The sequence below is a fragment of the Muntiacus reevesi genome, chromosome 5 (genome assembly GCF_963930625.1).
Source record: "Muntiacus reevesi chromosome 5, mMunRee1.1, whole genome shotgun sequence".
Taxonomy (NCBI): Eukaryota; Metazoa; Chordata; class Mammalia; order Artiodactyla; family Cervidae; genus Muntiacus; species Muntiacus reevesi.
In genome coordinates this window covers 125361348-125372118 of record NC_089253.1, presented here as the reverse complement: position 1 = coordinate 125372118, position 10771 = coordinate 125361348, and the positions used below count along the sequence as shown (strand labels likewise).

Below are 10771 nucleotides of genomic sequence, written 5' to 3'. Positions count from 1 at the left end.
CACTCTCCACACGTCTCACGGCGATCCAGGAGGCAGACCATGTCAGAAAGCAGACACGGCCGGGGCTCGCACTTGGGGCTGTGATCAGGGCTCAGGCTCCAGCTGCTGCCCGTACGCCTGCTCGTGTAGCTCCAGACCCGGCCCACAGCGGTGCTTCCGCACCAGCCCCTCACCCGTGTCCCCTCCTGCCCCCTAGCTCCCACCACCCCTCTCTCCGACTTCTGCGACCTCCAGCCTCCTCAAGCAGCGTGCCCACACTCCCCCGCTCTCATGAGGGCCCAGCCATGGCGCATCACAGATTCTTCTAAAGAATATACTGTGATGCCTCTTACATGTGGAATCTAGAAAATACAACAAACTAGCAAACGTAAAAGAAAAGGAGCAGACTCATGGAAACAGAGAATAGACAGCTGGTTACCAGGGAGGAAGGCGGGTTGATGCAGGGGATGGGGATTAAGAGGATGGGACGATTATGTATAAAATAAATAAGCTACAAGGATATACGTACAAGGGATAGAGCCAGTATTTCATAATAACTATAAATGGAGTGTGACTTTTGAAAACTGTGAGTCACTATATTTTACACCTGAAACGTAATTTTTTAAAAGAGAATGCACTTCAAGTGTACTTCATGTACTTCAATTTTTAAAAAAAAAGAAAATTTAAATTAAAAAAGAATATTCTCAGAAAGAAACATCCAGAGACACAGAGAGATTCAAATAGGCAAATGTTCATTGCATGCTTTTATACACAGAGATAAAAACAAAAAGGATGTGGGGTTGCCCAAGTAATGAGGAGCTGGATGGCAAATAAACAACAGTAGACCATAAACACACAGGCATTAAAATACTTAATGTCATGGTCTCATAACAGTGGATTTATACATTAAAAACGAAGATATAGAATACACACAGTATGACCCTGTGTGTGAAAAGTAATTACGTATTACAAATCATGTGATAATTAAGTATTACATATATTTACACAGGAGTAAAGGTAGAGGGAAATACCATGAGATGCTAACAGAGATTATCTCTGAAAGATGGGAACACCAAGGTGATGTCTGTTTCCTTCTTTATAACTTTCTGTCCTTTCACATTTGCCTCAATGAATGGATGTCTATAATAAAATAAAGGATTATGTGTAAGAACAGCTGTTTGCAACAGGTTCCCCCTTGCCTGGAGGGAGAAGCAGGGACCAGGCCAGGGGCCCCGAGTCAGCACCTCCTCTGTGCTCTCTGCTGCACCCACGCTCTGCACCTCTGGCCCGGCTACGTCTCCCCTGCATTCCCTGACCTTGGGAGGCAGAATCAGGGAGGCAGGCTCAGCACTGATGAAGCAGAGGCAGAGCTGATTGGGGAGCCTGGAGACACCCCCTCCTCCCTGCAGCCAGGAGTCTGTGTGTCCTGAGGACACAGGATGCTCCGCTGGCCGGAGCAGGGGTGACGGTGCCCCTACCCCGCAGCTCACAGCCCAGGACTCTTCAGGGTGCCCTTCCCAGGGCCCCAGGCCAAGGGCGGGCCTGATAGCTGGAATCAGGAGAGGGGGGGCCAGGCTTCCTGACCCTGGGCAGTGTGGGAGGGGGGTAACTGATGGCCCAAGGGCCCGGCCTGCGGCGTTCTGGGAACACAGAGCTTTCAGTGTGGAAGCCAGGGGGGTCCCCACTCACTCCAGTAGCAGGTGGCCCCCCTGTGGGTCTCAGGGCCAGGCTGCGCAGCACAGGGTCCGTCAGCGGAGCCCAGGTCTCACCCCCAGGACGGGCCCTGTGCCCAGGTCGTGAGATGGAGCATTCGGGCCAATACAGGACATGCACTGCCCTGCCCCGGCCCCTCTGCTGCTCCAGGGGGTCCTGCCCAGGGCTGCCCCTACGGGCTCACACAGACCCTTCCAAGCTGAGGGGCCCCTTGCTGGTCCCCTCCTGGAGTTGGACCCAGCGCTGTGTCAAGGCCTGGCTTCAGCCTCTGTCCACAAGCGCCCTCCACACAAGCCCGCCGACACCCCTTCTCAGCCCCCAGCCTCCGCTCTCACCCTCACCGCCCGCCTGCGAGCCCCTCTCCCCGGCCACTAGCCCGTAACCCCACAAGAAGGACTCATCTGCTGTGGATTCAGGGCACACATCCAGGGCCCACCCCCGGTTAGCTGCTGGGATGCCTAGTAGGTCACATAACCTGTTTCTGAATCCACAGCCTCTATGGCTGGATGACTCCCTTGTGCTGACGTGGGCCCATGGAGTCAGCTCAGTCACCGTCGTGATGACAAGACACCTACCGAGTCCCAGGGACTCGGGACAGTGGCATGTATGAACCGCGGGAGTGGCCACCCCAGGCGGTGATGGGGGCCGTGGCTGAGGAGCAGAGCGGCTCTGTGGTCTGGATGGAGCAGGGAGAGTCCCCAGGGCGGGGGGCAGTGGGGGTACAAGGGCCCCTGCCTGCCCTGCGCAGGGGTCCCGGCTGGGAGTGTGGGGATGGGCAGGAGATGCCTGACGGTGCAGGGCGTGCCTCCAGGGAGCTGGGACGTCTTCCAGGCACCAGGTTCCAATCAGGAGGGTGAGCCCGTCCCAGGCGGTACACTCCGGCGGCCAGGAGGGGCACCCCGGACTCCTGCAGCGAGGTGCACAGTGGGCCAGGGTCTGCCAGGGCCTCTGCACGAGGCCTGCTGGCCCCACCACCAAGGCGCCTCTGCACCCCCAGCTCTGGGAGAGGGCCTCCAGGTCGGCGTGCAATGCCCGCTCCCCCTGCTGCAGACCCCCGCTTCCGGAGGCTCCCGGCCGCCACCCCCAGTCCCCGCCACAGGCTGGTTCTTGTCGGCGCCTCCGCCCCACCCTTCTCACCTGAACAGGGCCCCCTGCCCCCGCCTGCAGGGACTCGCCCTGCCTCACTTTCCCACTGATGACTCAGGGCTTGGCAGGGATGAGGCCAGGGTGGCCGGGCAAGCAGTGTGGCAAGGGCCCCACCCAGGCCTCCTGTGAGCGAGGTTTTTCCACACCGTGCCTGTCTGTAGGGCATGGCCGGGCCTCTCATTGCCCCGGGGAGGCCCTGACCCCACTCAGTGGTCCAGCTGAGCACTCCCAGGGGTGGACACAGGGCCCAGGCTCCTCCCCTTGGCAGAGCATGAGGCTACCCCTGATCCCAGGGAGACCTTCTTCCCCAGCAGACACCCCAGGAAGGTCTGAGCCCCATGCCCTCCAGGGTTCCTAGTGCTTCTCCTCTTACACACACCCACCAGCTGCTCCAGCATCCCCCGTGCTGGGGCCCGCAGCAGCACACCTTTCAGAGGGGCCGGGATCTCCTAGCAAAGGGAGCAGCCCAAGTGGGCTTGGACAGGAACCAAAGCATACTTGGAGCCAACAGGGCAGTGTTCCCCAAAAGCAGGGAGCGCCAGGAGCTGAAACCACCCTACACCGGCCGTGCCCCTCACTACCCTGCACAGCCAGCCTCCGGGGATGATCCCCCCACCAGCTCAGCTGAGGACACCCCCCACTGCACCTGCCTCTCAAGGGCACAGCAGCAACTGCTCGCCCCCTGGACTCGGCTCAGACCAGGTGCTCCGTCTCCACTCCCCCAGGGCCTGCCTGCAAGAGGCTCATGTTTGCCACCCTGATCCCATCTGATCACAAACACACTCCCATTTCTGAGTGTCTGGACACCTCCCTCGGTTTGCTGGAAAAAGCAAGGATCTATCTTAGAACCCGCCGTTTTACAGCAGGAGGAAGCCAAGCCGCTCACGTAGCTTGAGTCCAGGACGTGGTGGCAAGACCAAGCTCTCTCACGCTCCACCCACACACAGACAGCCGTCAGCCTGCGCACCTTTCTCCCGAGGCTCCCAGCAGACATCACCGACAGCACAGCGTGTGAGCCGGCCCGGGCGAGGGCGCTTATTTGCATCGTGGACTGGGTGGACAGCCTGAGACCACAAATGAGGCATCTGTAAAAATGCCTTTGTACCTTTAAGTTCTTATTCGATTGTAAGATGAGGTTCACATATCGGAGAAAGAGAAGCTGCAGAGGGCTCTGTGGGACAGGGACAAAGGACAGGGGTCGTGACCGGGTGGGAGGAGAAGCCTGCGGGGAGCAAGAGGGTTGGAAGCAGCTTCCAGACTCCTGCAGCAGACACTCGGTCTTCCTGCCCCATCGGACTCTGAAGCCGCCATACCGCAACAGGGCAGGGCGGACGTGGATCAGCCAATGGGCAGTCTCTGTGTCACTCAGGGCAGTGCTGTCTCTACCTCCATTTCTCTTTTGCTGAAACGATTCCTTTTAAACCATCGCGCGGAGAAGACGTGATGTCAGCTGAGCAGGCCCAAGTGTGTGAGTGATGAAGGGACGAGCCCTGCCAGGGAGACTCAGTCGCCTCCCAGGAGGAGAGCAGAGGCCCACAGCGGCCCGTGCAGGCTCCGTGGTCCCACTTCCAGCACCTCTGAGGCCGTGTTCTCTGGACTGCAGGGTCTCTGCCTCCCCAGGCTGGAGACTTCAGGATGGGGTTTAGCGTGGGAAACTAGAGGCGAGGAGAGAGATGTTCCCAATACCAGGTCTTTGTCTCACTCAGAGAACAGCGTGGTCACTGCCCTCTGCAGGGCATCAGATTCTGGGACAGGCGTGAAATGGTAATGGCTGAGCCTCTACCCACCCCACCACCTCCAGGCCTGGCACGGCAGTGCGGGGAAGATGGGCAGGAGGGGGGAAGAAGTGTGCAAAGAGAGGCCTGGAGGAGTGGGGGTCCCGAAAAGGACCCAAGCAGCAGACGACCCCAAGAGTGGGTCTCGGGCCCATCAGCTACCCCCACCGAGGTGAATCCAGAGCTGAGCCTGGGGGGTTCATCCCGTGGGCCCCAGGCAGGCCTCTTGAGTCCTGAGGCACTGGCTCAGTGCCCCTAGGGGGCCGCCTCCTGCAGGCACGGCACCAAGCCTGAGGCGGACAGCCTGCAGAGGAGACACCAGGGCCACAGCGGGCGAGGGCCTTGCCAGGCCTCAGAGGCTGGGCCCGGGGCGGGCACGTCCTGGCAGCCTGAGCGCCCGGGGCCAACTCCTCATCCTCAGCGCCCCCGCGGCCGTGCCCTCCTCGCTGCTTCTCGCTGACCCGTGACTCCAACGCCGCCTCCACAGGGGTGTCCACAGCTGCAGCCTCGCCCCCCGGAGCACAGTCAGGAGCACAGTCACGCCCCAAGAGCCAAAGTGGGCCCGGAAGCTGGAGAGGAAGCACAGCCGTCAGGGCGAAGCAGGTGCGGTGGGGAGCGTGTCCACAGGAGCCGTTTGTCCAGGGTCCCTGGACCTGCCCCTCATTTCAGGAGAACACAGGGTGTCAGTACAACACCCTGTGACCCCGCAGGGAGCTGCTCCCTCCGGGTCCCTGAGGCCGGGGGCACCAAAGAGAACCAGCTCAAAGGCCATGGGTCTGCCTGTCACCAGCCACTCAGGGCCCCCCACTTCACTGAGAGGCCGTCAACGGGGTTGGGGGGTGCTGGGCTCCACCTGCAGCAGGGAGAAGCTGCGGGACCGGACGAGGGAGGGGGTCCCGGAGCGTGGCCGGGGGGAGGAGAATGTCAGTTTCCTCCAAGACAGACATACTTGACCTTCCTTAACCTGCTCCCGGTTCCCAGGAGAGGGCCTGGGTGGGGGATCCAGGGCTTCTGGTTCTGCTCCTGGTCCCTGCCAAGCTTTCCTGACCACAGGCTCGCCCCCTGCCCCTGCCCCTGCCCCTGCCCCTGCCCGAGGGCCCAAGGAAGATCAAGGCATCACAAACAACAAATCGTGGCCGGATCCACCCACCACCAGGGCCCCAACCCCTCCTCCAGCCCCCTTCTCCGCCCAGCCCACATGCTGGACACCAGGGGCAGGTGGACAGGTCCACCTCCCTTGGCAGAGGGGCCTGCCTGCAAACCTCCCAACTCTCCTGGTTTCCCAAACAGCTCAGCCCTAGGACCCCCCAGACCCACCCCTGAGGACAGGTAGTGGAGGTCCCAGGTACAGCCCAGACTCTGCCAAAGTCCCACCCTGGGATCCGCGGCTTCTTGGTTACCGTCCCAACCCTGAGCACCCTGCCACTGAGGGAGTCTTCCTGCCACAGTTCCCTGCTCAAACTCCAGGGCCAGAGTCATCCCAGCAGAAAGGGGGGCAAGGCCATCCCCTTCTGTCCCACCCCCACCCCGGCTCCCTCAACCCAGGAGCCCCGCCCTGGCAGGGGTGGAGGCCCAGAGGCCTGTCCGCCAGCCTCCTCCGGGAGTCAGGGCAGAACCAGCCTCTGGAGGCCGGGTGCCCACCCTCCTCTCGGAGAGGAAGGTCACAGTCCGGCCCCCTGCCGGCGCCCGGGGGAGGCCGACTCTTGGCTCCAGGCTGGACTCCTGGGCGCTCCCCTAGGTTTCTCCATTCCCGCTGGCCCTCGGACGGCCCAGCCTGGAGGAGGCATGCAGGTTGGGGGCCCCCATTTCCTCCGGAGGGGAAAAAGGCGACAGGAGGTCCAGAGAGGAGGGGGGCTCAGACCCGGGGGCTCACCTGACACGACCTACCTCGGGAAGGCCAGGCGTGCCCCAGGGCTCTAGGACACCAGCGCCCCAGCCCCGAGGCTTTGCCGGGCGCGCACGGTCTGGATGGCCTGCTGGTTCTTGAACTTGACCAGGCCGAGGGTGATCTGCGCGTTCCAGCCCGGGTCCTCCGGCGGGCAGCGGAAGTCGATCTCACCGCCGCCCTCGGTCACCAGCGTGAAGTAGGTGTGGCGGCCGGTGCTCTCCACGCACTCCACAGCCTTGATGCGGGCAAAGCTGAGCTCCTTGGGCCGGCCGCCCGCGCCCTTGGCCTCGAAGAGCTGCAGCCCGCGCTCGGTGAGCACGCAACGCTTGCGCTTCCACTGCTGCAGCAGCCCGCCGCTGCGCTTCTCCAGCACGCCCTCCCGGAGCACGGCCGCCGTCATGGGCGCGCGCGGGGCCGCGGCCAGGCCGCGCTGCGCCTTGCCGGCTCTCCCCACCGCCCGGCCGGCGCGCCTAGTGCCTGTCGGGCCCCGCCTCGGCCCTGGCCGCCGCTCCGCGCCGCCCCGGTCCCGGCCCCCAGAGCCCCCTAGCCCGTTCGCTCGTTCGCCCGCTCTTCCTGGGCCGTCTGCGCGCCGGGCGGCAGCTCTTGGGATGTGCCCTCACATGTCCGGCGCCCGCCCCTGCCTCCTGCGCCGCCGCGCATTCCAGTGCGCCCGGCCCGCCCTCCGCTCCCCTCCCATCCGCTCCCCTCCCGTCCGCTCCCCTCCCGTCCGCTCCCCTGCGCACCCGGCCCGCCCGGGGGCGGGGCGCGGTCACCCTGCGGGTTCTGGGCGTGGGGCGGGGTAGGGGGCACCGAGGGGGCTGCTGTCCCACCGCTCGGGCCTTCGGGCCTTTAGTCCGCCGCTCCCGGGGACCTCCGGGCCTTGGACTCGGCGGGGGTGGGGCGGGGGGTGGGGAAGGGGAAAGAGGGGTTGTCGTCTATAGACTATAGAGGCCTAGCTGCCTAGGAGGGGCCAGTTCCGTGGTCGCCCACCGGCACGGCTGGGTCTCGCCGGGGGCGGGGGATTGCCAGACAGCTGCTGGAGCTGCCCAGGCCACAGGAACCCTGCCCCAGTTCTGACCCCCTTCCTCGCTTGGCCAGTTGCCCATTGGCATTGCGCAATCAGAAAAATGAGGACGGTCCTGGGGTTTGGGCGGGGTGGGGTGGGAGAGGGGATCAGGCTAAGCTGGGTTCCTCCCCCTTGGGCAGATTTCCACGTGTGAGGGCCCCAGACTGGCTGCCCACAGCGGTCTCTGCTTGGACGGCCCAGCCTCCCGCGCCGCCTCCATTCCCGTGTGGTTTAGGAGGCAGGAACCTGAGGCCCCTCAGCCTCCCCTCCAGGGGGAGGAGGAAGCACCGAGTCTGCACTGGGACCTGGGACGGCCACTGACAGGGCTGCGCTCAGCCCACTTAGACCTGGGCCTGGGGGAGCCAGGCCTGGCGGCCGGGGCCTGCTGCCTCTCCCCTCAGGTTCAGTCCACCGTCGCCCACCCCCACCCCCAGCTGAAGGCTGCCCTCTCTCTGCCACCTGCAGAGCTGCCTGTGGACTCCACCTTTGTGCTTGCTGTTGGTGTGCAGTCGCTCAGCCGCGTCCAGCTCTGCGACCCCAACTCCTCCCCTTGGCTGTGTCCTGCCCACTTTCATTATCTTTCAATTTCCTCATCTGTCAAGAGGGAAGGCTAATTGGCTCTGATCTCAGGGAACTCTAACTCGCAAGATAACATCTGTGAAGAGCACAGGAAGGAAGCTCAAGAAATATTCCAGGGAATTCCCTGGGGGCCCAGTCGTTAGGACTCCAAGGTTTCACTGCTGCGGGGCCTCTGTCAGGGAATTAAGATTCTACAAGGTGCACGGCCCTGCCCCCAAAAATTAATTGAAAATAAATAGTCATTCCACTCCTTCCGCCAGTTACTGACTTTAGAGGAAGATGGGAACCCTGAGTCTAGACTAGGCTCTCACGGGTCCTCATGCATACCCCATGTTGGCCCGTTCCCCCAGGACTTCCCGTCTCCTAAGGGCCTGTTCATACCCTTGTTAACAGTAGGTTATTATGGGAATAGCGATATGCAGCAATGATGGTGTGCCCACACCCTCTGTTTGCACCCCCCTGCCCAGTGACGCGGAGCCTAACGGGGACAGAGCGTGTCCAGCATCCAGGTCAGGGGCTGTCGGTTCCCACCCACAGCTCTGCAGCCCTCCTGCGCAGGACACATGCACGCACACGCCCACACGCGCACGTGGGCCCGCTAGCCCCCAGCCCTCCCGGAGAGGGCGTGGTCAGCCGCGAGGGAAGAGAGGCCAGCAAGACTGGCAGCGTCTGAGGTGGCAGAGGGGGGAGGTCAAGTGAGGGCCGCGGCCGGCCTTAGGGACCCCAGGTCTCAGCCTGTCTGCCGGCCACACCCTCCTGGGGCGCCCAGGCCCCGCCCCTGTTCCTCCGTAGGCGTCTCCTGGGGGCGCCGGCCTAATCTGGAGTTCTCCAGACCAGCCCCGCTCCGGCTGGTTTCCTGTGGTCACCCCTTCCTCTCCAGGCCTGGGGCACACTGGCGCTCTCTCCAGGCCCAGGCGATTTCACAAACTGGCTTTGAACGTTTGCATAGCACCCTCACGCGTCTTTGAGTCTTGACGGATGAGATCAGAGAGGCGGAGCAACCTAAATGAAGTCGCACAGCTTCTAAATGACAAAGTTGGGCGAGACAGAGGAGAGGACCTCCCCTGTGTCGGCATCTGGGGTACAGACTTCCTTTTAGGTGGGAACCAGCCACCCGCACTCTCCTCTCCAGCTGACTGTGGAGGAGCGCCAGGCCTCTGGACAGGGGAGTTTGGGCCGGAAACAGACGGGAGCTCTGGGGCAAAGGCCCCGGGAGGCAGCTCAGCAGGGCGCCCCCTCGTGGAAACGTCGGGTCATTAGCAACTAAGCCTTGGTTCCCAGACCCAGAGCTCCCGGGGCTGCTTGTAGATCCTTGGGACCTGGGAGACCCGCCCTCCAGGTCTGTCAGGGATGAGGAGAGACAGCTCACTCTAAACCTTTCCCCGAGCTGATCTCTGCTGGTGGCCCCGTCTGGGAGAGGTTCAGGCCCCAGCTGTATTACTTGAGCCTCTGACGGCTCCAGAGGGGCAGGGGGCTAGTGCTGACACCCCCTGTTTGCCAGAGCATCTGGACCCCGCCCCCGGGAACTGCACCCCAGGGAACACGGCCCTGGGCGCAGCGCTGGCGCTCAGCTGCTGGGGCCTGGCTGGGTCCTGGACACACTCCCTCAGCTCTTCTGGACCTGACCGACGTGGGACTGCTGCACAGAACACCCCCACCTGCCAGCTCCCTACCTTCCGCAGGCATCTGCTCCGGTCTGCTCCCTTTGTCCATCCACCTGCAGCAGCTGCAACGGGCTGGACTGCAAAACAGTCCCAGGGACCAGCGCCCTGGAGATGCTCTGAGCTGCAGGGCATCCGGTCTGCTCCAGGGGACTGCCCAGAATGGGATGGAAAGGAAGATGGGACGAGGTGGATTGGAGGCAAGAACGGCCGGAGAGGAACCAGGAGTAAAATCTCTGCTGTTTTCTACAGTATTTACTTAATCTTATTGTAAATTCACTTTAGTGCTCATTGATTGTGAGGCTCAGTCCATAGAACAAGCCCTGAAGATTAATTAATTTATGAAGAGAATGTTTATTAACGCCATACAAACTTAAACAGAAGGGAGCAGAAGTTGCCCCTTTGCTTATAACTCTCCAGAGCCTGAGGCCTGTGACGCAGCCCTGGGGGGCTGCCCCTTTCTTCGTGACCTGAACCCTGCCCCTCTCAGCTCACCGGCCTCTTCACCAGCCCTCCCCCAGGGCCACCGGCTCCTCCCCGCCTGGACCGTGGCCCCCCAGCATCTCCGGGTTTGTCTCCTCCCCTCACACAGCTCTGTACTGAGGCAGCACCTTCTCTGGGAGGTTGTCCCACCACCCAGCTGAAACTACCCCTCACAGTCCACTCACACACACAAAGACACACAGTGACACTCACACACACAGTCATACAGACACACATTCATACCCTCTCTCTCTCTCTCTCACACACACACACAGACACACACACACACAGTCATACCCTCTCTCTCTCTCTCTCTCTCACACACACACACACAGAGAGAGTCATACAGACACACATTCATACCCTCTCTCTCTCTCACACACACACAAACACACAGTCATACAGACACACATTCATATCCTCTCTCTCTCACACACACACACACAGTCATACAGACACACATTCATACCCTCTCTCTCTC

The 10771-nt window shown here is 62.0% G+C and overlaps 2 protein-coding genes across 3 annotated transcripts in view; one reads left to right on the top strand and one right to left on the bottom strand.

Annotated features, from left to right (window-relative positions):
- Positions 1-714: 714 nt before the first annotated feature.
- PHLDA3 (pleckstrin homology like domain family A member 3) lies at positions 715-7138 on the bottom strand. 2 transcript variants are annotated; one of them, XM_065936382.1, is made up of 2 exons: positions 6487-7138; positions 715-5182 (listed from the first exon to the last, which is right to left on the bottom strand). In XM_065936382.1, the coding sequence occupies exon 1, from the start codon at positions 6899-6901 to the stop codon at positions 6530-6532; it is 372 nt and encodes a 123-aa protein (XP_065792454.1). In that variant the 5' UTR covers positions 6902-7138; the 3' UTR covers positions 715-5182; positions 6487-6529. The 2 variants fall into 2 exon arrangements, with proteins under 2 accessions (XP_065792454.1, XP_065792452.1); XM_065936380.1 differs by having other exon boundaries at positions 6501-7132.
- Positions 6900-10771, top strand: part of LOC136169434 (uncharacterized) — a 15550-nt gene continuing 11678 nt past the window's right edge. The window contains exons 1-3 of the mRNA XM_065937190.1: positions 6900-7300; positions 7803-8068; positions 9648-9840. Coding sequence (XP_065793262.1) covers positions 6900-7300; positions 7803-8068; positions 9648-9840 — 860 coding nt within the window. The remainder of the gene's footprint in view (positions 7301-7802; positions 8069-9647; positions 9841-10771) is intronic.